We start from the raw sequence: 26,656 nt of genomic DNA on the forward strand, positions 1-26,656 counted from the left end.
CCCTCGCAGGACCAGCAATTTACATTGTTTATTAAAGCATGTGATAAATGTCTTTCAGTCCAAAAATTAATGTAGCTTAAGAATATCTGTGCATAGGTGTATCTTCCTCACAAATGTATTGATTTAAGAAAAAAATTGTTAAATTTAAAATTTGTAGTTCTTTTTTAAAACATTTGAAACACAATATGTCTATATCATATTTCAGAAGGGGTTTTAACGTACTATAATGGACATTGCACCAAAACCTATGTGAACAATAGCATTTGTTATTGCTGACTACAAAATTGCCTTTACCATTGCAATGCTGGTTATTGGTTTCACTCATATGCGGTTTTAAGTAACAAGATTATAGCTATGCTCAGACACTATGTGGTGGTAACATTTGGTTATGATGTGGTGACATTATTTTGCCCTTGAATATGATATTATCATTAATATTGGTCTAGTTATAGTGGATGTTTGCTCAGTAGCAATATACAGTAGTGATATTTGTTATTTGCTTTTCTGTCAGATTTATATATTGTAAATACACACATCTGAGCAACATGCTTGTGGTGGAAGCAGGGGGAGGGGAGAGGGGGCAGGTCTGAAGTTTGCCTTGGTGCCCATAGGACTCAAGTTACACCACTGTCTGCAGCTCCGCCTTATTCAGTCACTCATATTAAAAAAGTACAAGTGCAGTGGAGAATAGGAAGATAGTTTTGACTTTCTATTTGTGGGATTACAGTAAAATTGACTATTTCTAATTTTGCAATATATATCAAGCTAATAAGTTTCATATACAGTACAGACCAAAAGTTTGGACACACCTTCTCATCTCTAGAGCAACTATTAAGAGGAGACTTTGTGCAGCAGGCCTTCATGGTAAAATAGCTGCTAGGAAACCACTGCTAAGGACAGACAACAAGCAGAAGAGACTTGTTTGGGCTAAAGAACACAAGGAATGGACATTAGACCAGTGGTAATCTGTGTGCTTTGGTCTGATGAGTCCAAATTTGAGATCTTTGGATACAAACACCGTGTCTTTGTAGAAAAGGTGAACGGATGGACTCTACATGCCTGGCTCCCACCGCGAAGCATGGAGGAGGAGGTGTGATGGCATGGGGGTGCTTTGCTGCTGACACTGTTGGGGATTTATTCAAAATTGAAGGCATACAGAACCAGCATGCCTACCACAGCATCTTGCAGCGGTGTGCTATTCCATCCGGTTTGCGTTTAGTTGGACCATCATTTATTTTTCAACAGGACAATGACCCCAAACACACCTCCAGGATGTGTAAGGGCTATTTGACTAAGAAGGAGAGTGACTGGGTGCTACGCCAGATGACCTGGTCTCCACAGTCACCAGACCTGAACCCAATTGAGATGGTTTGGGGTGAGCTGGACCGCAGAGTGAAGGCAAAAGGGCCAACAAGTGCTAAGCATCTCTCGGAACTCCTTCAAGACTGTTGGAAAACCATTTCCGGTGACTACCTCTTTAAAGCTCATCAAGAGAATGCCAAGAGTGTGCAAAGCAGTAATCAAAGCAAAAGGTGGCTACTTTGAAGAACCTAGAATATAAGACATATTTTCAGTTGTTTCACAATTTTTTAAGTATTTAATTCCACATGTTTTAATTCATAGTTTTAATGCCTTTAATGTGAATCTTCAATTTTCATAGTCCTGAAAATAAAGAAAACTCTTTGAATGAGAAGGTGTGTCCAAACTTTTGGTCTGTACTGTACAAAGCATTATTCTGGGAATTTGATCATTTAAAGGGAGTTTACAGTATAAAGGGTGCTTCACACGCTGCAAAATCGCTACCGATATATCGTCGGGGTCACGTCGTTAGTGATTAACATTCGGCACCGGTAGCGACATCGCAGCATGTGACACCAAGGAGCGACGATCAACAATCGAAAAATCGTTCAAAAACAGTGATCGTTGACACGTCGCTCTTTTCCTTAATATCGTTGCTGCCACAGGTACGATGTTGTTTGTCGTTTCTGCGGCACCACACATCGCTATGTGTGACACCGCAGGAACGACGAACATCTCCTTACCTGCATCCACCGGCAATGAGGAAGGAAGGAGGTGGGCGGGATGTTACGTCCTGCTCATCTCTGCCCCTCCTCTGCTATTGGCCGGCTGCTTAGTGACACCGCAGTGACGTCGCTTTGACGCCGAACGCACCTCCACCTTAGAGGGATTGTACGGCAGTCACAGCGACGTCGCTGACAAGGTATGTGCGTGTAACGCTGCCGTAGCGATAATGTTCGCTACGGCAGTGAGCACCAAATGTCGCACGAACGTCGGGGGCGGGTGGTATCGCGCTCATCATCGCTAGCGATGTCGCAGCGTGTAAAGCACCCTTATGTCTTTGTCTGTTTTTATATACAAGGGGCTGCTGATAAGTCTTTGGCTTTTAACCAGAAAGAAACAAGATAGGATGATACAAATTTACATTTATTCCACATACTCTCCACTGATGTCAGCACACTTACATTGGTATTCCAAGTTATGTAAGCCTAGCAAAACGAAGGATTTTGGTTGTGCCACAAACCAGGCGTCCGTAGCAGCCATGGCATCAGAAATGGTGTGAAATTTGGTACCCTTGAGGTGTTTCTTCAGGTTTGGAAACATATGATAGTCGGAGGGAGCTTGATCTGGTGAATAAGGTGGGTGGTCAACCAGCTGGAAGCCCAGCTCTGCCTGTTTTTCCATGGTTGCTTGTGCAGTGTGAGCGGAGGCGTGATCTTGCAGGAACAAGAGTCCTTTGGACAGCTTGCCGCACATTTTGGCCTTCAGTGCTGCCTTCAATTGGTCCAAAAGTTCAGTGTAATACCTTGCATTGATGGTGGAAGCCTTTTGAAGGTAGTCCACTAGCAGCTTGCCCTCCTTACCTTAGAACACAGACGCCATCATCTTAGTGGCTGATTTTTGCACCCTGAACTTCTTTGGACGAAGAGAACCACTGTGCCTCCACTCTTTTGACTGCTCCTTGTTATCCGGGTCATACAAATAAATCCAGGTCTCATCCATAGTGACCAGTCGATCCAGGAAGTGCTTATCAGTCTGGAAATGCTGACAAATGGACCGGGAAGTTTTCATGCTTCTCTGATCTGTTGTAAAACATTTGGGGACGCACTTTGCAGATTGCTTCCTCGTGTCCAAATGTTCATGAATAAATACAAAAAAATGTATTCACGGGAAATCCCCATGATGTCTGCTCTTGCTTTAGCTGAAATTAGTCGATTCTCCAGTAGGAGGTTGTGCACAGTATCGACGATACCCGGAACAACAACCACTCTCTGTCGTCCAGGACGTTCCTTATCATTGGTGCTGAAGTGGCCCGTTTTAAATTTGGCAACCCAGTTCTTAACTGTGGAATATGAAGGGCATTGATCCCCCAATGTCTGCGACATATCGCCATGAATATCCTTTGCGGACTTCCCTAGTAGAAACAAGAATTTTATCACTCCTCTGCTCTGTTGCTGTGACTATCGCATTAGACTCTGCCATTTTGTTTTCCCGCGTGCGTAGAACACTGTTGCCATAAGCAATAAATAAAAAATTTTGAAAATATTTATTAGACACACAAGGCTTTTATGTGATGTAACATGTTACCATAGAAACAAAAAAAGATCACAAAGCCAAAGACTTATCAGCAGCCCCTCGTATTGTCAATATGTTTTGTTAACATCATAGTTCATGGCTGTGATCTGAAATGTTATCTTCGTAATAGATATTATACTCATAGAGAAATGTGTTTAGATTTTTTTTTCTCTTTTAAAGGTGCAGGAATGGGAATGACATCTCCTGTCTCAATTATTAGTTATCCTACTGAGGAAGAATCTCTCCAACCAAAAGTCAAGGTCATACTTCGAATTCCAAGCCAATTCCAGGCAGATCCTCCACTTCCTACAGATGAAAGCATTTACATTGAAAGTAGAGAAGGACTGACGGTGTATGCCATGTGAGAAAATAAGAATATTAGCATTACAAAGCTTCTTAGATTTTAAAGATGTCCTAAATTCAATGAGTAACTAAACTTTTAAAAGGTTTTTCATGTTCATTCCACCCAGGGGCAGGCTAGGCCAGATGGGAGAGGGGTATATGCCCCTCAACCTGGTCCTCAAGCCTGGGGCCGGAACTATACCTTAAATTGTGTAATTGTATAATGTCTGCTGAGCTCACCAACACTAGCACTTATGTGGGCTGGAAATGCGTCCAAGGACGCACATTCAGCTGGAATGTATTGCTGTGTCACTTGGATTAGCCATCAACAGTAATGATGGATAATCCAAGTCCAACAGCTGAAGTCAGTGTGCCAGGTATGGGTGTCTCATGGTAGTGACAAAATGCACTACCATTGGCAAGGACATCACATGTGTGGCATAGGATGCCAGACATCATGGGAGTAGGCTATGGTAAGAAGAAACTTTTGTTTTTAATGTTTTGGAGAAGAAAGGATAGAAATATATCAGAATAGAGAACATTTTACCAAAATGGGGCTCAGCATGTGGCCGATTATATCTGGATGTGGCCCATTATTATTAACAGAATGGGACCCATTATACTAGGATGGGGTCCATTATACAAGAATGTGGCCAAGGATAGGGCCTATTATATCAGTATGTGGCTTAGAATGAAGGAACATTATTACAGGAAGGGACCTAAGATGAGAGACATTATTACAGGGACCTGAGATGTCTCGAAAGCTTGCTTTGTAACATCACTTTATTTTGTTTTGGTTAGCCATTAAAAGGTATCACACGATTGTAATTTTGTTTCTCTCACTGAGAACATTCAATAATTTTTCAACTGGCTAACACGGTACCAAAACCTTTTCACTTGTCACATTATTACACAAACAGGCCCAGGATGAGGGACATTATGACAGGAAGGAGCCTAGGATGGGGGACATTATTACAGGAATGGGTTTCCATAATTGGAATATTATTAAAAGAATGGACCAGGAGGGGAGACATAATTACATGGGGGACAAATTACATAGTTACTAAGGTTGAAAAAAGACCTAGGTCCATCTAGTTCAACCATCCTCCATCTAGTTCAACCTTCCTGAATAAATACATATGTCTCTATATGATATAGAACCCTATAAGGGCCCATACATCTGATCAACATATAGGTGGGAGCCCAGGTCCAAATTTTGCATCTGCCAATCGGACTTTAGTTATTTCATTGGTGCTGGCCCAGTCACATCACAGTAATGCAGACACGACCACAGTGCACCCTGTGTGTGGCTTTTTACTAAAGCCGAGGGAGCACATCTGGCTTCCTCTTCCTGCCAGAGAGAAAGCACTGAAACCTGCATTGAATTTATCAACCCTGACCATGCAGGACATCACATGTTATACTACATGTATATATGTGTATATATATATATATATATATAATATATAATATATATATATATTTTAGATAAAAATATATATATACAGTACAGACCAAATGTTTGGACACACCTTTCTCATTCAAAGAGTTTTCTTTATTTTCATGACTCTGAAAATTGTAGATTCGCATTGAAGGCATCAAAACTATGAATTAAAACATGTGAAATGAAATACTTAAAGTGTGAAACAATGAAAATATGTCTTATAGTCTAGGTTCTTCAAAGTAGCCACTTTTTTGCTTTCATAACTACTTTGCACACTCTTGGCATTCTCTTGATGAGCTTCAAGAGGTAGTCACCGGAAATGGTTTTCCAACAGTCTTGAAGGAGTTCCCAGAGATGCTTAGCACTTGTTGGCCCTTTTGCCTTCACTCTGCGGTCCAGCTCACCCCAAACCATCTCGATTGGGTTCAGGTCTGGTGACTGTGGAGGCCAGGTCATCTGGCATAGCACCCCATCACTCTCCTTCTTAGTCAAATAGCCCTTACACAGCCTGGAGGTGTGTTTGGGGTCATTGTCCTGTTGAATAATAAATGATGGTCCAACTAAATGCAAACCGGATGGAATAGCATGCCGCTGCAAGATGCTGTGGTAGGCATGCTGGTTCTGTATGCCTTCAATTTTGAATAAATCCACAACAGTGTCAGCAGCAAAGCACCTCCACACCATCACACCTCCTCCATGCTTCACGGTAGGAACCAGGCATGTAGAGTCCATCCGTTCACCTTTTCTACAAAGATACGGTGTTTGGATCCAAAGATCTCAAATTTGGACTAATCAGACCAAAGCACACAGATTTCCACTGGTCTAATGTCCATTCCTTGTGTTCTTTAGCCCAAACAGGTCTCTTCTGCTTGTTGTCTGTCCTTAGCAGTGGTTTCCTAGCAGCTATTTTACCATGAAGGCCTGCTGCACAAAGTCTCCTCTTAATAGTTGCTCTAGAGAATGAGCAGGTGTGTCCAAACTTCTGGTCTGTACTGTGTGTGTGTGTGTGTGTGTGTGTGTGTGTATGTGTATGTATATATATGTATGTATGTATGTATATATATATAATATGTAAAATATGTATGTATGCAGCAGGTTTGCACATCTTGGACTCCCATAGGGATACGGTAACCATCACAGGGTAAGACAGGTTATCAGATATCCTATGCTGGCATAGTGTGCTGGCCAAAAGAAGAAATGGAAGCTGCAGATGTGAAGACCCAGAAACTCCTTACAATGCATGGTGGTCTCCACCCAAAGTCAAACACCCAAAGATTGTATACTAACAGAAAGGAGGGTGGTCGAGGCTTGATAGGTGTCCAAGCCACCATCATGGATGAAACAAGAAGTATACAGTAATACATCAGAAAAATGGCACCAAAAGATGAGATGCTGTTATTGTTGCCTAAGACAGCAACAACAACAGTCCGGGAAGGAAGAACAAGAACATGAAGTGCCATGGCAAGACAAGCCGCTGCATGGGATGTAATATAGACAGATAATGGAGGGGGCTGACCTAAAGAAATCTTACCAATGGCTGGGGAAGGCTGGACTCCAGGACAGCACAGAGGCACTAATCATAGCAGCACAAGAGCAGGCGCTAAGTACCAGATCCATAGAAGCAGGGAACTACCACACAAGACAAGACCCAAGATGCAAGTAATATATTGGATCCCAAGCACTCAAATTAGGACAAAGAGAATAAATGCAAAAAAGTGTTATTTTATTGGACTATTTGCAAAAAAGAAAACGCCACCACAATATAGCAAAAGCCGACGTTTCGGCCTGTCAGGCCTTTTTCAAGGTTTTTGCCTATGAGAAATGATAGAAAGTATATTACACACCACAAAGTGTCAGAAAAAACAAAAAAGTTTCACAAACATATATATGTACACACGCATATTTATATACAAGGTATTTACACGTACGTATAGTGGGAGGGTGGATAGGACGAATTAGACGTCATGGGATTGTACCATGTGGCGTTTGCTTTGCTTTGCAAGGGTACGTCACTGAATAGAGTAGAAAGCAATTAATTAGCACCAAAAAAAAAGGGGAGATGTCATAGTCATACAGTAACAAGCAATAAAAGTCAATGAGCTCATATTAGATAGCTGTCCTAGGCCAAACCAGGAGGAGACACATGAATAGACAGGGAATCATACTAATGTAGGGACACCATAGAGAGGGCTATATGCATCAGAGCAACAGCAGATTAAGGCAATGCAGGGTACATAAACCAAGGGTACATCAAAGCATAAATTCAGACAAGCATGTTATCATTGGCACATACCGGAGGCCAGGGAGGCCCAGAAGACAGGAGGAGGAAGAGAAAGGATGCCTGTGGAGAGAGATGGTGAGGCAGTGGTAAATACAAGGACGTGCCTGGTGAAGTAGATCAGCAGTTGTGGACTGGAGAGAGCAGAACGCATCTATAGCAAGTTACCTGGATAACACAGGGAGTGGGGACAGGGTCCTAGGGGTCTGTGATGGAGGCAGGAGGCATGTCGGTGTGGTGTATGGCGCGTATTTAGAGCCACTTCCGGGTGTCCGGTACTGGGGCTACTGCACCTGCGTGTATGACGTTGGAGGTGGCGTGGGAACGCAGCTGCGCCTGCGTGGAGCGTCACACTAGGGTTGGGGACAGAACTAGTAGTTTGAGAGGTGTGTGCGATGAAGCGTCACTTCTGTAATGTCTATCGTGCATGCGCGCGTGACGTCACTGCAGCGCAACTGCGCATGCGTGAGGCGTCATAACGGAGGCGCTGTTTTAGAAGGTGTGTGCTGGTGTGCGCGGAGGGGGCGTCATCTAGTGGGTGTGGGCCAAGTCCACAATAGGGGATATGGATGATAGTAATAAGAGACAGGCTGATACGGGATACTTCTAAACATAGAATAATGTCAATAAGGAGTTGTATGCACTTAAGGATGTTTATGGATATGGGGGTGTATTATGCAGAAAGTAAAAACTGTAGGATGGCAGTATGAGGGGTATGGCCAATTGCCTCTTATTACTGGTTGTGTTAATGTGTGTGTGTACAGATTGTTAGGGCAGAGGAGTATGAGAAAAAGGGGGGGGGAGAAAGGTTGGTGGGGGGGTTTAATATGCGTGTGAAAGAAATATGAAAGGGAAAAGGAAGATCTGGAAGTGATGATATAAAACTGCAGGGAAGTAAATGGATGTGCAGATGTAGTGTAGTATATGTAGTATAGACCGTGGGTTGGGAGTCAATCTGTGACCTGAGACTAATCCGTGTGCCTGGAAGAAAAAAGGGGGGGAGGGAGGTGTTTAGGGATGGTACCTTATAGAAAGGTGGTGCCCATGATAAGGATGTGAGAGTGGAATCCTGCCCGTGATGAAGGTGGTCAATACCTCTGAAAAAGAAAATAAGAATAAATTAGAGCTTGCAAAAGTACATGAATACATGAATACCTGGATATGTACATGGTAGTCTGAAGCGTTTATACAAAACGACATAGGCTTTAGCCGTTATATATCACAGTTAATGAATAGGATGGTAGCTGAAAATTAATAGTTAACTTCATATTCTCTGTTCATGCCCCATGGTTCTAGAGTCTGCAATGTATGTATCCAGTAGGCCTCGCGGTCCCTGAGGATTTGAACACGGTTCCCACCCCTCCTGGGCAACGGCACGTGTTCCAAAACCTGATACCTAAGTTGAGATATTGAATGACCCCTAGCGATGAAGTGTGCTGGAATCGGAAGTGCAGTTTGACCACAACGTATGGTAGATTTATGTTTACTGATGCGGTCTCGGATATGTTGGGTGGTCTCCCCAACATATCCGAGACCGCAGGGACACTTGATTAAGTAAACATCAAAGTTAGTCTCACAAGTATAGAAACCCTTAATAGGGTATTTTTTGCCGGTTCGTGGATGTGTGAAATTCTCACCTTTTGTGACATTAGAGCACTGAACGCAATGGAGGCATGGGAATGTACCCTTGCGTGGCGTGGAGAGAAAACTCTGTCTGTCCTTGGATGTGGAGGAGCCAATGTCCGCTCGTACCTAAGCGTCCTTAATGTTGCGAGGACGTTTGTGGCAAATAAGTGGTGGATTTTGGAATTCTGCAATTCCGGGATAGGCATTGCCAAGGATTGGCCAATGTCTTTTGATGACCTGGCTAAAAGATGGGGAAAAGGGATGGTAAGTGTTAATGAATGGGATGCACGGATTAGGTTTGGGCTCTGAATAACGTATCCGGGTAGTGGAGGCTGCAATATGGCGAGGATAGTCTCTGGCCAGAAACTTTCTGCTCATCTCTTCATGTCGCATTTGACGGACTGTGGGATCAGAGACGATTCTGTCCACTCTACAGTGCTGGGAGATCGGTAAGGATTGTTTGATGTGTTTAGGATGACAGCTACTATACAGGAGTAGACTATTTTTATCAGTGGGTTTGGTATAGATATCCGTAAATAGCCTCCCATTGCAATCCTTATTGACCAGGGTATCAAGGAAGTTGATGGAATTTTTATCGTAATGTAGGGTGAACGATATATTGGGGGAAACTGTATTGATGCTGTGAAAGAATTCGGTAAGTGATTCCTCGTTGCCGTTCCAGACGAAAAATACATCGTCTATGTATCTTTTCCACAAGGGGATATGAGTAGGGAAGAGGGGGTGAGAGTAGACAAAATCTTCCTCAAATTTGGCCATGTATATATTTGCGTAAGGGGGCGCTACGTTTGACCCCATAGCGGTCCCCTTACGCTGTAAATAGAATGTGTCCTCAAATAGGAAGAAATTGTTCTCCAAGACCACCCTCAGGGTATCCAAACAGAACTGTTTTTTGAGTCCGTCAAAATCGGTGTGTTTGTCAAGGAACCACATCACCGCCTCGAGGCCCCCCTGGTGGTCGATGCTGGTATATAGACTGGTAACGTCCATGGTGACCAGAAGGCAGTTGTTGGTGATGCAGTTAGTGTTGGATATAACTTCCAAGAAATGGGTGGTGTCCTTTAGGTGTGACTGGGTCTTGGGAATGAGAGGAGTGAATATTTTTTCCAAGGTGCGGGCTAGGGGAGATAGGATGGAGTCTGTGGAAGCGACAATGGGTCGGCCAGGGGGTGAGGTGAGATTCTTATGAATTTTCGGAAGGGTGTAAAATACGGGTGTGATGGGATGGTTATTTATTAAGAATTCAGACAATTTGTGATCTATTATTGCATTTTTAGAATAAGAATCAACAAGGTCACGGATAATTGAATTGATTGTTGTGGTTGGATCCCGTGGGATTGGGGTATATGTGTTCGTGTCACTGAGCTGGTTTCTAATCTCAGATATGTAATATGATTTATCAAGGACGACAATAGCGCCCCCTTTATCTGCCGGTTTAATCACCAGATGGGGATTATTCTTGAGTGAAGTAAGGGCTCTGGATTCCTCGTTAGTCATGTTGTGGCGTAGGTGCATGTGTCCATGTCCGATGTCAGATTTAATTTTATCAATATCCCGTGTGACCAAGGATACGTAGGTTTCGATGGGGTGATAATTCCTCGGGGGTTGGAAGGAGCTTGGGTTGCGAAGACCCAAGTCATGTAGTGTAATGGAGGCTAAAGGTGGAGAGTTTGTTGTGGAGATAGCGGAGTTACTGTCCAGGGAATTCAGAGGGGTGGAAAAGTGGGCCTTCAGACGGAGGTTCCTAAAGAAACAATTAAGTTCCTGTTCTAAAGTGAAGGTATTGAGTGGGGGTGTAGGGCAAAATGTCAGACCTTTCTGTAGAACCTTGGTTTCTGTGGGTGTGAGGATTGTTGAGGAAATGTTGTGCGCGATGTTTTCCCTACCTGGGACCGCGTGGTTATCCTGTGGGGGGGAGCCCTGTTTCTTGCCCCTCCTGGTTTGCCTCTTGGTTGTAGACCTGTGTCTAAAAAAGAAGAGGAGGGACCAGAATTGCTCTGATCGCTGTCCGAACTGTATGCACTTGTGTAGTTGCCTCGATGGGAGGGCCTTCTCTCGGATAGAAATGAGGGGGTACGCCATTTGTAGGCCCGGTGTTTGAGATAGTCGTCCTGGTCACGTATGAATTTCGAACGCTTACGGGTCTGTAGAGTTTGCTGGAATTCTGTGATGGTTTCTTTATTTTAAGACCCAAGATGCAGACTTTTTAATGAAACCACGGAAACAATCCAACATATAGTGGCAGGATGCAAAATGCAAGTAGGAACAGCGTACACCGAATGCCACAACCAAGTAGCGGGAATTGTATACCAGAATATCTGTACAGCGTATGGGCTAAGTCCCCCTACATCCATGTGGGAGACCCCAAAAAAAGTAATGGAGAATGAAAGGGCTAAAATCCTGTGGGACTTCAAGATCCAGACGGATAAGCAAGTGGTAGCTAACCAACCAGATATTTTGATAGTAGACAAGGATCAGAAAACAGCAATGATAATAGATGTGGCAGTGCCTGTAGACAGTAACATCAGAAAGAAGGAATATGAGAAACTAGAGAAATACTAGTGTGCTGTTCCTAATTGTTTTAGTTAAAACTGTTATTCAATGTTTTTCATGCTTGTCTCTGCTGCCATCTACTGGTCAGACCTTTCGGATCCTCTGTTTCTTTTTTCCAGCCCATGGGAGTGTCTGCTGCTCCTCTTACATCACTTCCTGGCATATTCAGTTACCAGCCAGAGACTGTGAGAATAACACCCCATTATTGGAGCTGCTGAAGCAAAGTCTTCTGACCTTAATGGCTCCAGAAACAAGCATCACAAGAGAACCACAATGCCACGTATTTGGACCGCTGTACTCCTGCATGTCCCTAACCTTTGGAGAAAATAAACCACCATTGTTTCATCTCAGCATGTGCATGTTTAACTTTTGAGCGCTCTGGTCATGTCTGCCTCACCTATAGGAAAAACAAAGGTAAGATTCTCATGCCATCCCACAACTACGCACCTTCAATCGCCTTTGGGGACAGAACAGTCAGAAGACTGCTTAACAGCTCAATACCCAAGCTACAGATCCCTAAGAACCCTGTAACTTCCCTTGTAAACTGCCTAGCAACAAGCCTTGTGCACTAGTCTGCCTGCAACAGTGCATGCCTGGACAAGCCTAAGGGGAAGCTCTTCCATCTGCCACGTCCTGTATCACCTCTGCTTGCATTGTAAAGGGACAGTTTATGCACCTGCTGTTTCCCTCTTGCCATACCCCTTCTATAGACTTGCAGTACATTATACCTCATTACTTGCATATTGATGGATTGCGAACCCCAAGTTTTGCTAAAGACACCTTGGGAATCTCATCAGGGAGTCCTTGCGGAGCTGCACAATGATTTTCGGACCGCTATTCAAAAGTCAAGTTTCTTAAAGAGACAGTACACCTTAAACCAAAATGGCCGAAAAAGACCTCGGACAGTTCCCCACTGCTGAAACAGAGCAAATACAATCTGATACTGTCCATTATGAAGCCCAGGAGGCAGATCCCGCGCTTCCAGCAGACCAAGTTGTCTGACCGAAGCGCTCTTCCAAACCCACCATAAAGGCCACTGAAAACTATCACACTATGAAAGATGAGATATGTGAACACCTGGAAGAACAGCGGGAGCGAGCCACCTATTACATGTCAAGACTTGAATCCTCATCAAGTGATGCCGCATGCTTACAAGCCGCTCTGGAACGGCTGAACACTGCTCATGAAAGATACAAGAGACTGTCAACAAGGTACATTACCTTTCTAAAAGACTCTAAAATTGATAAAGCTCTTTCAGACCTGAGCAAGGCAGAAGAGGTGGACAAGGAAAGAGATGCCAAGGTGCAAGATGCCATAGACAAGGCTGAACACCGTATCTCTCACCAGCAAGAAACCAGATCACACCGATCAACCTCCTCTAGACGTTCCTCCGGGTCATCATCCTCAAGAAGCTCAGCCCTGAGCGACAGGATACTAGAGGCCCGCATAAGAGCAGAGGAATCCAAGGTGAGACATTCCTTTACAGAAAGAGAAGTAGAGTAAGAAGCGAAAAGGGCAGAAGCAGAAGCCCTTGCAAGAGCAGAAGCTGCTAAAGCAGAAGCCCTTACAAAAGCAGAAGCCGCTAAAGCAGAAGCCCTTGTAAGAGCAGAAGCCGCTAAAGCAGAAGCCCTTGCAAAAGCAGAAGCCGCTAAAGCAGAAGCCAAAAGGGGCAGAAGCAGAGGCTCGGATAAAGATCGGAGATGGAAGAGGAATTTGCACTAGCTAAAGTGAGACAACTTGAGCAACCATTGATCCAAGGTCCTGATCCAGCTCACTCGCCACCACTGGAAGCAGACAATCCAGTTGATCGCACAAGAGACTATGTACTGAATCAGTTACCTGTAGCAACCCCGGTTTGCAGTACCGTACAAGCCGACAACACCGAAACCTCCAACTTACCTCTACCAGTGCCAGTACCACCTAAAGCACCTGTACAAATTAATGTCACCAAGAGGTGCCCTCTCAAACAGTCACCACGGCAAGATGGCAACCAAGTGTTTCCTGACCCACTTCCACAGCTCAAGCAGCTGTCATCAGAATCTACAAAGGCTAAACCACAGCTCAACCCTGCAGCAACGTCATTCTACCCGGGAACATCTCATCCATTCACGCCAGACAGCCCATACGCCCCAGGGGCATCATGAGTCGTCGTGGCAACAAGTGGTGAGAAATCGGATATGTCTGAGTTTGCCAGGTTCATGGTGAGCAGAGAGCTAATCAACACTAGTCTCACGAAATTTGATGATCGTGCAGAAAGCTACAGGGCCTGGAAAGCAACTTTCAAGGCAGCCATCACCAATCTCAATTTAACTGCAAAACAGGAGCTCGACCTCCTGATCAAGTGGTTGGGCCCAGGCTCTACAAACCATATCAAGAGCCTCAGAACCGTCTATGTGGGACAAGCAGAAGCAGGTCTCGCTGCTGCATGGCATAGACTGGAACGCACCTTTTGGCAGCGCAGAAGCAATAGAGAAAGCCCTATTCAAGAGACTGCAGGACATCCCAAAGATCAACCATAAAGAAGTCCATAAGCTTCAAGACCTAAGTGATCTGCTCATGGAGCTGGAGCTCGCCAAAAGAGATCCTCGTCTGTCTGGGCTGTGCTACCTGGATACAGCCCATGGAGTGAACCCAATCGTGGTGAAGCTGCCATACAGTCTGCAGGAGAAATGGGCAACGTCAGTCTCAAGGTACAAAAGAGTGCATGACGTCACCTTTCCCCCATTTATGCACTTCTGCAAGTTCATCGACGAGCAGGCCCAGATGAGGAACGACCCCAGCCTCAACTTCCTAGAGTTCAACACTTTGGCAGCTGCAACAACATCATCAAGGTATGAAGGTGCCATACACAAATGCAGAGACATTAAGAACACTGTGAGTGTCAGGAAGACTGACCTACCATCACCTGCAGCACCCACAGATAAACAGTACACCATCTCATCACGAGATAAGTCTTTCAATCGAGAATGTCCCTTCCATAAAAAACCACACTCACTGGACAAGTGCAGAGGGTTTAGATCCAAAACCCTACAGGAGCGCAAGAAAGTCCTCACAGAGCTTGGGATCTGTTTCAAATGCTGCGCATCACTTGAGCACATGGCCAAGGACTGTAAATCCATCGTCAAGTGTGAGGAGTGTCATGGCGAAAAACACATTTCAGCCATGCACCCAACCAAGCTAGCTAGAGACACACCGGCTGCAGTCACCACCGCTCCCACTCCAAGTCATGGCGGGGAGTCCAAGAATCAGACTGACACTACCACAGCCATCTCCTGCTCATGCTCAGAGGTATGTGGAGAGGGCCAAATTGAGAAATGTTGTGCCTGAATATGCCTCAAGGTTCATCCCGAAGGACATCCAGAAAAGGCAATGAAGGTGTATGCCATCATAGACGACCAAAGCAATCTGTCCCTGGCAGGAACCAAATTCTTTGAAGCCTTCAGAATTAATGGACCATCAGAACCCTACACCTTGAACACCTGCTCGGGTCGCATAGAGACTAGCGGCAGAAGAGCCCAGGGATTCATTGCTTCTCCTATCAATGGGAAGACTGAAATACCTCTACCAACGCTCGTTGAATGTGACCAAATACCCAGCCACAGGAATGAAATTCCTACCCCAGAAGCTGCATTTCATCAACCACACCTGAGACACCTCGCTAGTGTTATCCCACCTTTGGATAATAACGCAGAGATTCTACTCCTGCTCAGCAGAGACAATCTAAGGGTACACAAGGTGCGACAACAGTGTAATGGGCCTGACTATGCACCATACGCCCAGAGACTGGACTTGGGATGGGTAGTCATAGGAAATGTGTGCGTTGATCGATCAGAAATTGATTCCTTCAAGACTTACGTGCATGGAGATGGGCGCACAACCTACCTAAAGCCATGTCCTCATCACTATGTAGTGAAAGAGAAGTCTCCAGACACAATACAGCTACCTGACATCGCTTCTCTGCATATCGACAACTTGGGAAAATCAGTCTTTCGCACAACCAAGGACGACGATAAAGTAGCCTTGTCAGTAGAGGACAGAGAATTCATGGAAATAATGGACTGTGAGATTTCTAAAGACAAAACCAACCACTGGGCCTCTCCATTACCCTTCCGATCTACCAGGGTAAGACTCCCAAACAACCGATCTCAAGCTCAGACCAGATTTAACTCTCTTCAGCGTTCTAAGAACAGTAAACCTGAAATGAGAGAACATAGTGTCGCCTTTATGAACAAGGAAGTCTGCAACAACCTAGCAGAACCTGTACCAACCGAACTGAATCCAGCAGATCACGCAACTAGACCTACGTCTATAAGTTCTTTTGCTAACTTTTCTTGGCTTACAGGTCCAGAGTTCCTGCTGAGACAGTCAGAAGAAGGTGTCCAGGAAGCCTTCAGCATCCTAGAACCAGACAATGAACCAGATGTCCGAGCTGAAGTCAATACCCTGGCCACCAGTGCAGAAAAAACTTCCAACCTCGGCGGCCAACGTTTTGAACGTTTCTCCAGCTGGATGAGGCTCGTCAGGACTGTCGCTAGGTTAGTGCATATCGCCAGATGCTATCGTACGGACCTTAAAAACAAGACTGTCATCGCTGGCATGTCTGCCACAAACCCCTTTCGGCTGAGGACATCTCCCATAGCGAGTCCCTCATAATACGCCACCTCCAACAGAGTGAATTCGCCATAGAATGGAAGTGTTTATACAACAAACAGCAGATTCCATTAAGAATTCCTCTCGCCAATTTAAACCCAGTTATCAACAGTTTCGGCTTACTGAGAGTTGGTGGTCATTTAAACCAGGCTCATCTCGGAGTTGCCGAACAAAATCCTCTCATCATTCCCAACAAACACCATGTTACAGTCTTGCTGATCCGACACAACCATGAAAAGACTGAACACCAAGGCAGGCAAATTACAGAGGGCGCTTTACGGTCTGCGTGCCTCTGGATTATTGGGATGAAGAGACGTGTAGCACAAATACTACACAATTGTGTGCACTGTCGTAAAGTGCGAGGAAAACAACTGTACCAACAAATGGCTGACTTGCCTACAGACAGACATTCTACAGAGCCACCTTTCACGTACGTGGCGCTAGACATTTTCGGACCATGGATGGTGTCCACACGCAGAACTCGCGGCGGCCAAGCAAACAGTAAACGGTGGGCTGTGTTTTTCACCTGCATGACTGTTCGAGCCGTTCACATTGAGATGTTAGTCCATGGATACCTCCAGCCTAATTAACACCTTGAGAAAGGTTCCTTGCCAACAGAGGACCAGTGAAACAGCGGAGGTCTGACCGTGGAAGCAACTTCATAGGTGCATGTAGAGAACTCAACATCGACACCAAGCCTATCCAAGATCAGCTGGCAGAGAAAGGTTGCACCTGGATCTTCAATCCCCTTCACAGTTCTCACATGGGAGGCTCCTGGGAGAGGATGATCGGGATTTCACGCAACATCTTGAACTCCATGCTAATGGACGTCAATTCCTCAAGACTCACACATGAGACTCTAGTCACTCTTTTAGCTGAAGTCTCAGCCATTATCAGTTCAAGACCCCTTGTGCCGGTGACCATGGATCCAGAAACACCAACCATATTGACTCCTACTATTCATATTACCCAAAAAACTGACAACGCGGTAATGCCCAGCGGAGAGTTCACCCATGCGAACACTTATCAAAAACACTGGAAACAGGTTCAATACTTGGCTGACTACTTCTGAAACCGATGGAGGAAGGAATACCTCACCATTCTTCAAGGAAGAAAGAAGTGGCGACATCCCAAGCCGAACCTCAAAGAAGGAGACCTAGTCCTCATGAAAGACCAGACCACAAAGGACTGACTGGCCTATGGGACTGATTACTAGGATACTGCCTAGTCAGGACGGCAATGTTCGGAAGGTGGAGCTAAAGGTCATCAGGAAAGGTGAGACTAAGACCTTTGCAAGGCCAATCCACAAACTTGTTCTGCTGTTGCCCATAGAGAGCGTCCCTATGGGATGAACGCTACTGGACCTGAACTTTGAGCCATCCTTTTTGTTTTGGACTCAATTGAGTTTGTTTTTGCATTTAACGTGCCTTTCCTTTCAGGTTGTATTATGGACTCAATAGTAGAGTTGAGCGCGGTTTGCGGTTCTCCAGTTCGCGGTTTGAGTGATTTTGGGAGGTGTTCTAGATCGAACTAGAACTCGAGCTTTTTGCTAAAAGCTCGACAGTTCGAGTTACATTCGAGAATGGTTCTAGCAGCAAAAGCAGGGCTTTTTACAGCTACAGTGTGCAGGGAGCCATCGCTGGCAGCCTGCCAGAAGCTGGTAACCAAGATAAACATCGGGTGTCCAAGCAAAGTGCTTTGGTTAGTAACCCGATATTTATCCTAGTTACGTGTGCAGGAAGCAGACACTTCCCTGCTCAGCTCGCTCCGCCCCCCTCCTGCACGCGGCATGTACACACACGCACTCACACTCACACACTCACACTCACCTGTCCCCAGCCATGCAGTCCACGACACTGACGTCCTCAGCGCCACATGGCCCCGCTAGGCTCCACCCACTTTGCACTCCGCCGCCAGAACACATGGCCCCGCTAGGCTCTACCCACCTGTCACTCTGCACACATGGTCCCGCTAGGCTCCGCCCACCTGGCACTCTGCACACATGGTCCCGCTAGGCTGCGCCCACCTGGCACTTTGCACACATGGCCCCGCTAGGCATCCGCCCACCTGGCACTCTGCACACATGGCCCCGCTAGGCTCTGCCCACCTGGCACTCTGCACATATGGCCCCGCTAGGCTCCGCCCACCTGGCACTCTGCACACATTACCCTGCTAGGCTCAGCCCACCTCGCACTCCGCACACATGGCCCCGCTTGGCTTACCTGCGGTGATGAAGTCCCGCCATCCCGACCTCAGCGCTGTCACTCCTCCATGGCCGCCGCTTGTCACATCACCTTCTCTCGCTTCCGACCCGAGACTGTGACTAGCGGTGACGTCACGGGCCGCTCGCGATACTTGGCTATGAAGGTCATTGAACTCAGTGACAGGTGCTGTCAGCAGTGCAGGAGATCAGCGCAGGTAATGTACCTCGCTGACAGCAGCACTTGTCATCCCCTGCAGTGACCTGGGCTGACCCATTGATGTTAGCTCAGGTCACTGCATTGCTCTCCCAGCCAAGTGGGACAGTGTGGATCGTCATGGAAACCCCTTGGATTACAGCAGACCTGGATTTGTTTTTCTTTTTAATAAATTGGTAAAAGAGGCAATGTGTTGGGCAGTGTTTTTTCAAATAAAAATGTGTTTGTCTATTTTTTTTTTTTTTATTACTGACTGGGTTGGTGATGTCGGGTATCTGATAGACGCGTGACATCACTAACCCCAGGGCTTGATGCCAGGTGACCTTACACATCTGGTATTAACCCCATATATTACCCCGTTTGCCACCGCACCAGGGCACGGGATGAGCTGGGGCGATCCACCAGAATTGGCGCATTTAATGGATGCGCCACTTCTGTGGCGGCTGCGGCCTGCTATTTTTAGGCTTCGGAGAGTCCAATAACCATGGACCTCCCTAGTCTGAGAATATCAGACCACAGCTGTCTGCTTTACCTTGGCTGGTGATCCAATTTTGGGGGGGACCCCAAGTGTTTTGTGTTTTTTTTTTTTTGTTTTTTTTTAAATTATTTAATTTAAAATAACAGCGTGAGGTGCCCATAGTTTTGGATTACCAGCCAAGGTGAAGCTGCCAGCTGTGGTCTGCAGGCTGCAGCCGTCTGCTTTACCCTAGCTGGCTACAAAAATAGGGGGAACCCCACGTCATTTTTTTTTTCATTTTTTTGGCTAAAAACAAGGCTAAGCACCCCTTAGTGCCACATGAAAGGCACCAAAGGGTGCAAAATTACAAAATGCAGGAGAGTGGGACATTATGTGTATTTCTGCCAATATAATGACAGAAAAGACTGATATGAAGTGTACAAGCACAAGAAAATCACCAGAGCGCTCTATGCTGTGAAAAGCAGTAGAAAATGGCACTGGAGTGAACATGTGACCGCCTCATGTAGGTTGAAGCTATGGATCTGTACCGCCCTGAGGGCTACGCCGAGCCGCTCGGATCCGGGCTCGGGTTGTCGGTGGCTCGAGCGCCTCCGGACCGGGGGCCACGTCGCTCTGGAAAGGATGGGGGGGGTTTGGTTGTTTAGTTTGGGGTGGACCGGTTTCACGGCCGGAACCGCGTTGACCGGTAACAGTTCGTGACGCCACACACGGGTCGTGGTGAGGTGATGGGCACTACCGCTGCGGTGAGGGTGCGGGGGCTCGTCCGGGATCGGTGGTGGGTTGCAGCTAGGTGTTGACCCATCCGTGGTTAGGGGGTTTGTTGGTCCCGGGGCCAGGTGGCAGGAGTGGGGTGTTGCAGGACGCAGGGGCTCGCTTGCAACGTGGTGCCTGGTGGCACTGGTGTACTCACGATTAAACCACACAGAGTCAATGGTAAACCAAGTTCGGTGTAGATCGGTGCCCGCAGCCGGCTGCGTGTGTCCCCAGTGAGGTTGGTGATGTTGCCTTTCTCCTGCACCTTTAAATTTGCTATAGTGACTCCTATGCTTCAGCAACGGTAGTCCGCTCCCCGGCTTTTGGGTACCGGAGGAGCCCTTTTGCCTGCAGGTGCTGGCCCTTTGGATCTCTGGCCCTTGGCGGTGGCTCTTATCCGGAATCGGTGGGCTGTTGCCATCTATCGGGACTTTGGGTGGGAATGAACCCCTGAGGTCCAGAACCCAATCAGTAGATTTGTCTGAGCCCAGTTGCTTCTGGGCTAGAACGGGGTCTGAGTACCCTGCCTGGTGCTCCGGTTGACTTGTTAGCTCCCCGGTTCGGGTCCGAAGGGTCACCACCCTCTTCTCCATCCCTACGGTTCCGCAGTTCAGTCCCTGACCGGACTCCTGCAGACGGCCACCACCGTCTGCCTGCCTGACCGTTCCAAGGGGTCCTAAGCTCCATCCTAGGCCCCTGACTCTCAGCTCACCACTTTTACTCCTCTCACTACTCCTCTCCCCACTCGACTCACTTGTCCTTTCCCTTCCTCAGGCCAGCAGACTCCTCTGAGGGCATGCCTATCCGCCTGGCTCCGCCCACCTGGTGTGCCTTGCTAGACCTGAGGGAGGTGGTCAGGACTTGATGGCTGCTGGTGCCTCACTGGGGTGGGGGTGTGTGTGGTATTGTGTGTTGTTACCTGTGACCCCTGGGGGTCCAGGGCATCACAGATCTTGGGTAAATTTATGTATTTTCCCTCCTTCTGTTTTTTTGCAGTAAGCAAACAAACGGAAGGCACACGGATGACATACGGACCGTATATGGAACAGAAACGGATGCCACACGGATGCACCCATAAAAAAAATGAACCGTTTTTTTGCGGACCGGAAAAACGGATCGGTCGTGTGAATGTAGCCTTATTCTGATCTGCCGTTTATAAACAGCAGGCAGAAATAAGTGAATAGCGCCCCCCAGCGTCAGAAAATCTCCGGTGTTTCAGGGGGTAGCTGAGACCTTGGAGATCATGATTTAGGCTGGTTTTTCCGGTCCCCGCTCACGTGATCACCGGTATACACCGTATACCGATTATCACAATACAGTAAATGACAGCGTCGGTAAAAAATTATTTATCTCCCATCTGGCATGAACAAACATGATAAATCTCCTCCCCGATCCCCTCCAGTCCCCCGGTGTTGCCAAAGTGCCCCCCCTGCCCCCCTCCCGGAAATCAAAGATGGCCGCGCGCACAGCATCGCGCCGGCCGCATTCACCCTACTCCTCTGATTTCTGTCGCATGTGCCATGATACATGCGACAGAAAACTCCTCCCCAGGCCCTGCCAGGTCACCCCCTATAACCCCACCGGTGTTCCCCGGTGTCCCACGGTACCTGTGCAGCGTTGATTCCCCGCGGCTCTCTCCTTCGCAATAGACGTTGCCGCATGCACAGAGCGGCTGTCAGCTCAGCTTCCTGTGTTCAGACACAGTGAGTGGTGGTTATGCATCTGTAAGCTAAATGGGCGGCACGGTGGCTCAGTGGTTAGCACTGCAGTCTTGCAGCGCTGAGGTCCTGGGTTCAATTCCCACCAAGGACACCATCTGCAAGGAGTTTGTATGTTCTCCCCGTGTTTGCGTGGGTTTCCTCTGGGTACTCTGGTTTCCTCCCACACTCCAAAGACATACAGATAGGGAATTTAGATTGTGAGCCCCAATGGGGACAGTGTTTTCAATGTATGCAAAGCGCTATGGAATTAATAGCGCTATATAAATGAATAAATTATTATTATTACTGCAATGCCCTGCTCAGGAGGTAAGGAACATAGTTGATCAGGAGAGCTATATACTACATTTCCAAATGGAGGTATTTGATTTTATAGTTGCCCTGCTGAACGACTACCAAACATGAGAGTCCGTTATACGCCACAAGAAAACACATCTAAATAACGAGCTCTGTTGTTTAGTATTCATTCAGCTGGATAACTGGACTTAAAGGGGTATTCCATCTCCAAGATCCTATCCCCAATATATAGTAGGTGGAATAGCAATAATATCAGCAAATACCAATATTTGGAAATGTAGAATAGTTCTCCTGATTAGGCATGCCCTTACCTCATGAGCAGGGCATTGCAGCTTTGGTAGCAACCGTTATGACATGGACTCTGCTGCTGTGGACCCGGGGAGAGTGAGTGCAGATTCATTGCACCCACACTCCTCACATGGAGGGTCTGCACTCCTAGAAAATGGGGGATACGTTCCCTGAGTATCTCCCCCCATATTCTAGACGGTCCAGAGTCGTCGTGGGACCCCCTTATTTTTTTTCTTACAATAAATTGGTGAAAGAGGAAATGTTTTGGGGATTGTTTTTTCAAATAAAATTTTTTTTTGTCATTTTTTTTTTGTTGTTGTTGTTAGTATTGACAGTTTATGATGTCGGGTATCTGATAGATGCCATGACATCACAAACCGCTGGGCTTGATGTCAGGTGACTTTACAGCTAGTATCAACCCCATTTATTACCCTGTTTGCCACTGCACCAGGGCACGGGATGAGCTGGGGTGAAGCGCCAGAATTGGCCCATCTAGTGGATACGCCACTTCTGGGGTGCCTGCGGCCTGCTATTTTTAGGCTGAGAAGGCCCAATAACTATGGACCTTCCCACCCTGAGAATACCAGACCACAGCTGTCCGCTTTACCTTGGCTGGTGATCCAATTTGGGGGGGACCCTACCTTTTTTTTTGTAATTATTAATATTTATAAAATAATTATAAAAAAAGAGCCTGGGGTGACCTCCACATTGGATCCCCAACCACGGTTAAGCTGCCAGCTGTGGTTTTCAGGCTACAGCCGTCTGCTTTACCCTAGCTGGCTATCAAAAATGGGGGGACCCCACGTCATTTTTTTTAAACTATTTTTTTAAATAAAAAAAATTAATGGGCTTCCCTGTATTTTGATTGCCAGCCAAGGTAACGCCCGGCAGATGGGGGTGGCAACCCGTAGCCGTCTGCTTTATCTGCGCTGAGAATAAAAAATGCCGCGGAGCGCTACGTCATTTTTTTTAAAGATTTATTTTTACAGCACTGTGATGTCCAGCAATCAAAATACAGGGAAGCCCTTTTTGTTTTTAGTTATTTAAATAAGTAATTAAAAAAAATATATATGGGCTCCCACTGCATTTTTTTGTATTGCTAGCTAAGGGTAATCCAAGCAGCTACTGGCTGCTAACCCCCACTCCTTGGTCTTACCTTCACTGGCAATGGAAAATCCAGGGAAGCTTTTTTTTTTTTTTCCCCAAAAAACTACAAAAAAATGACGTGGGCTTCGCCATATTTTTGTATCCTAGCCAGGTACAGCAGGCAGGTACGGCTGCCCCCAACCCCCAGCTGCCTATTTGTACCCGGCTGGGAACCAAAAATATAGGGAAGCCCTTTTTTTTTACTTAATAAATGAATTTTATGAAATAATTGAAAAAAAAAAACGACGTGGGCTTCGCCCCATTTTTCTGTCCAGCCGGGTACAGTTAGGCAGCTGGGGATTGGATCCGCAGCACAGGTTAGCCCGAGGTTTCTGGGCCCCTCTGCTGCGAATTGCAGTCCGCAGCCGCCCCAGAAAATGGCGCTTTCATAGATGCGCCATCATCTGGCGCTGTATCGAACTCTTCCAACAGCCCTGAAGCCGGGTGGCTTGCTGGGTAATAAGGGTTAATACTAGCTTTGTTTTACTAGCTAGTATTAAGCCAGAGATTCCTAATGTCAGGCACGTTTGACCTGGCCATTAAGAATCTCCAATAAAGGATTAAAAAAAGACCACGCAGAGAAAAAATACTTTAATAGAAATAAATACACAGACACACTAGAGACTCCATCTTTATTATCCCCTGCCACCCCTCCACGATCCTGCTCTTCTGTCTTCTTTCCCCTTCAACACATGCAGCTCTGTCTGCTCCATCAGACAGCACAGCTGCATGGGGAAAGACGCTGTGCTCCAAGCAGAAATCACTCTGTGAGAGTGACCACAGGCTCCCGGCTGTAAGCGGTGGCACGGGTTGCCATAGCAATGCTGCTCCGATCAGGTGATTCCGGTGCCGCTGCGTGCTGGTAGCGGGACGTCACCGCTACCAAGCGCGTTGCTGTGACAACGGTGATCTCCGTTATTGACCGGCTGTGTCAGCCGGTCAGGAGCCGGCTTCTGCGGACGTTGGTAACTACGGTAAACATCGGGTAACCAAGAAGCCCTTTCCTTGGTTACCCGATGTTTACCGTAGTTACCAGCGTCCACCGCTCTCACGCTGTCATTGCCGGCTCCCTGCTCCTGCACACGCAGCCAGACTACACATCGGGTAAAATTAACCCGATGTGTACTCTGGCTAGGAGTGCAGGGAGCCAGCGCTAAGCGGTGTGCGCTGGTAACCACGATAAATATCGGGTTGGTTACCCGATATTTACCTTAGTTACCAAGCGCAGCATCGCTTCCACGTGTCGTTGCTGGCTGGGGGCTGGTCACTGGTTACTGGTGAGATCTGCCTGACAGCTCACCAGCAACCCGTGTAGCGACGCTCCAGCGATCTCTGCCAGGTCAGGTTGCTAGTGGGATCGCTGGAGCGTTGCTTAGTGTGATGGTGCCTTAAGGGAACGGGGAAGCAGAGCGGGGAGTCGACCGTGTGCTAGAGCATGTCGCCGGTACACGGCGATACACAAACGTGCACCGTGTAGCAGAGAGATGCAATGACAGGTCCTAGTATGACGCGTCATAGTTATGTGACCAGTCTGTAGCCAATGAGATAATAGACACGTGATTGGTCTCATGGCTATTTTGACGTCACGATAGGTCCTGCATCTTTGCTGGTGTTCCCGGAGGACGCAGCGATTACCGATGGAAAAGCTGCGGGAGACAGAGTGCAGGACGCATCCCGGGGGACAGGTAAGTGTTATGGCAATGTTTATTAACTGTATGTGTACATTTATAATGTGTTTTTATGTGTTTGTGATTGCCTCCCATTGTTTCCTATGGGGTTCGAGCGGTTCGCCGAACCGAACTCGAACCAGACCTCCGTTCGGCGAGCCGAACCGCTGCCGGTTCGCTCATCTCTACTCTATAGTGAAATCCCCAAAGTGAATTTCAGATGGGGAGTGTGCTGTTCCTAATTGTTTTAGTTAAAACTGTTATTCAATGTTTTTCATGCTTGTCTCTGCTGCCATCTACTGGTCAGACCTTTCGGCTCCTCTGTTTCTTTTGTCCAGCCCATGGGAGTGTCTGCTGCTCCTCTTACATCACTTCCTGGCATATTCAGTCACCAGCCAGAGACTGTGAGAATAACACCCCCTTATTGCAGCTGCTGAAGCAAAGTCTTCTGACCTTAGTGGCTCCAGAAACAAGCATCACAAGAGAACCACAATGCCAGGTACTTGGACCGCTGTACTCCTGCATATCCCTAACCTTTGGAGAAAATAAACCACCATTGTTTCATCTCAGCATGTGCATGTTTAACTCTGGAGTGCTCTGGTCATGTCTGCCTGACCTATAGGAAAAACGAAGGTAAGATTCTCATGCCATCCCACAACTACGTGCCTTCAATCGCCTTTAAGTGGGGACAGAACAACCAGGGCCTTAAAGAACAACTGGAGAAGATGTGGAAGGTGAAGGTAACAGTAATTCCAGTGGTGATAGGAGCCCTTGGAGCAGTGACCCCTAAGTTGGAAAAATGGCTGCAACAGGTTCCAGGAGCAACATCTGAACTCTGTCCAGAAAAGCGCAGTGCTGGGAACAACTAATATCCTGCGCAGAACCCTCAAATTCCCAGGCCTCTGGGAGAGGACTCGAGAATGAGGAAGGACAAATAACCACCCACAGGGGGTGAGAAGGTAGGTTTTGGTTTTTTTTTTTATGTGAGGTCCAGTAGCCATGTACAGGTACGATTTAGTCCAGTGTATATAATAATCTATATGTGCACATGGTTCAGCACATCCAGTATAAAGAATACTATGACTGGTATCTGATATGCAGTGATGTACTGTGATACGGACATCAGATATTATACAGTGTACACAGTGTCTTATACAAAACTGTATACCTATATACTTACAACAATGTGTATGCTGTATAGCATCTGATGTCTATAGTCACTGTATATCATATAAAATCACATATTTTCTTATATGCGATATACTATGCATATATTATTATATTATTATTATTAGTATATGACATCTGATGTCTGTAATCACAGTATATCATACACCTGTCACCAGGGAGAACTCTTAATCAGAGATCACTAGTTGCATACTGCCTG

General features: G+C 46.5%; 1 protein-coding gene across 2 annotated transcripts in view; it reads left to right on the plus strand.

Moving 5' to 3' along the window:
* HEBP1 (heme binding protein 1) overlaps window positions 1-26,656 on the plus strand; it is a 119,592-nt gene that overhangs the window by 86,719 nt on the left and 6,217 nt on the right. Inside the window, exons 3-4 of one of the 2 annotated variants that reach the window (XM_075320898.1) lie at window positions 3,775-3,955; window positions 25,195-25,287. In XM_075320898.1, coding sequence (XP_075177013.1) covers window positions 3,775-3,955; window positions 25,195-25,287 — 274 coding nt within the window. The remainder of the gene's footprint in view (window positions 1-3,774; window positions 3,956-25,194; window positions 25,288-26,656) is intronic. The other variant, XM_075320899.1, reaches the window with a different exon arrangement.

The sequence above is a fragment of the Anomaloglossus baeobatrachus genome, chromosome 8 (assembly GCF_048569485.1).
Source record: "Anomaloglossus baeobatrachus isolate aAnoBae1 chromosome 8, aAnoBae1.hap1, whole genome shotgun sequence".
NCBI classification, from domain to species: Eukaryota; Metazoa; Chordata; class Amphibia; order Anura; family Aromobatidae; genus Anomaloglossus; species Anomaloglossus baeobatrachus.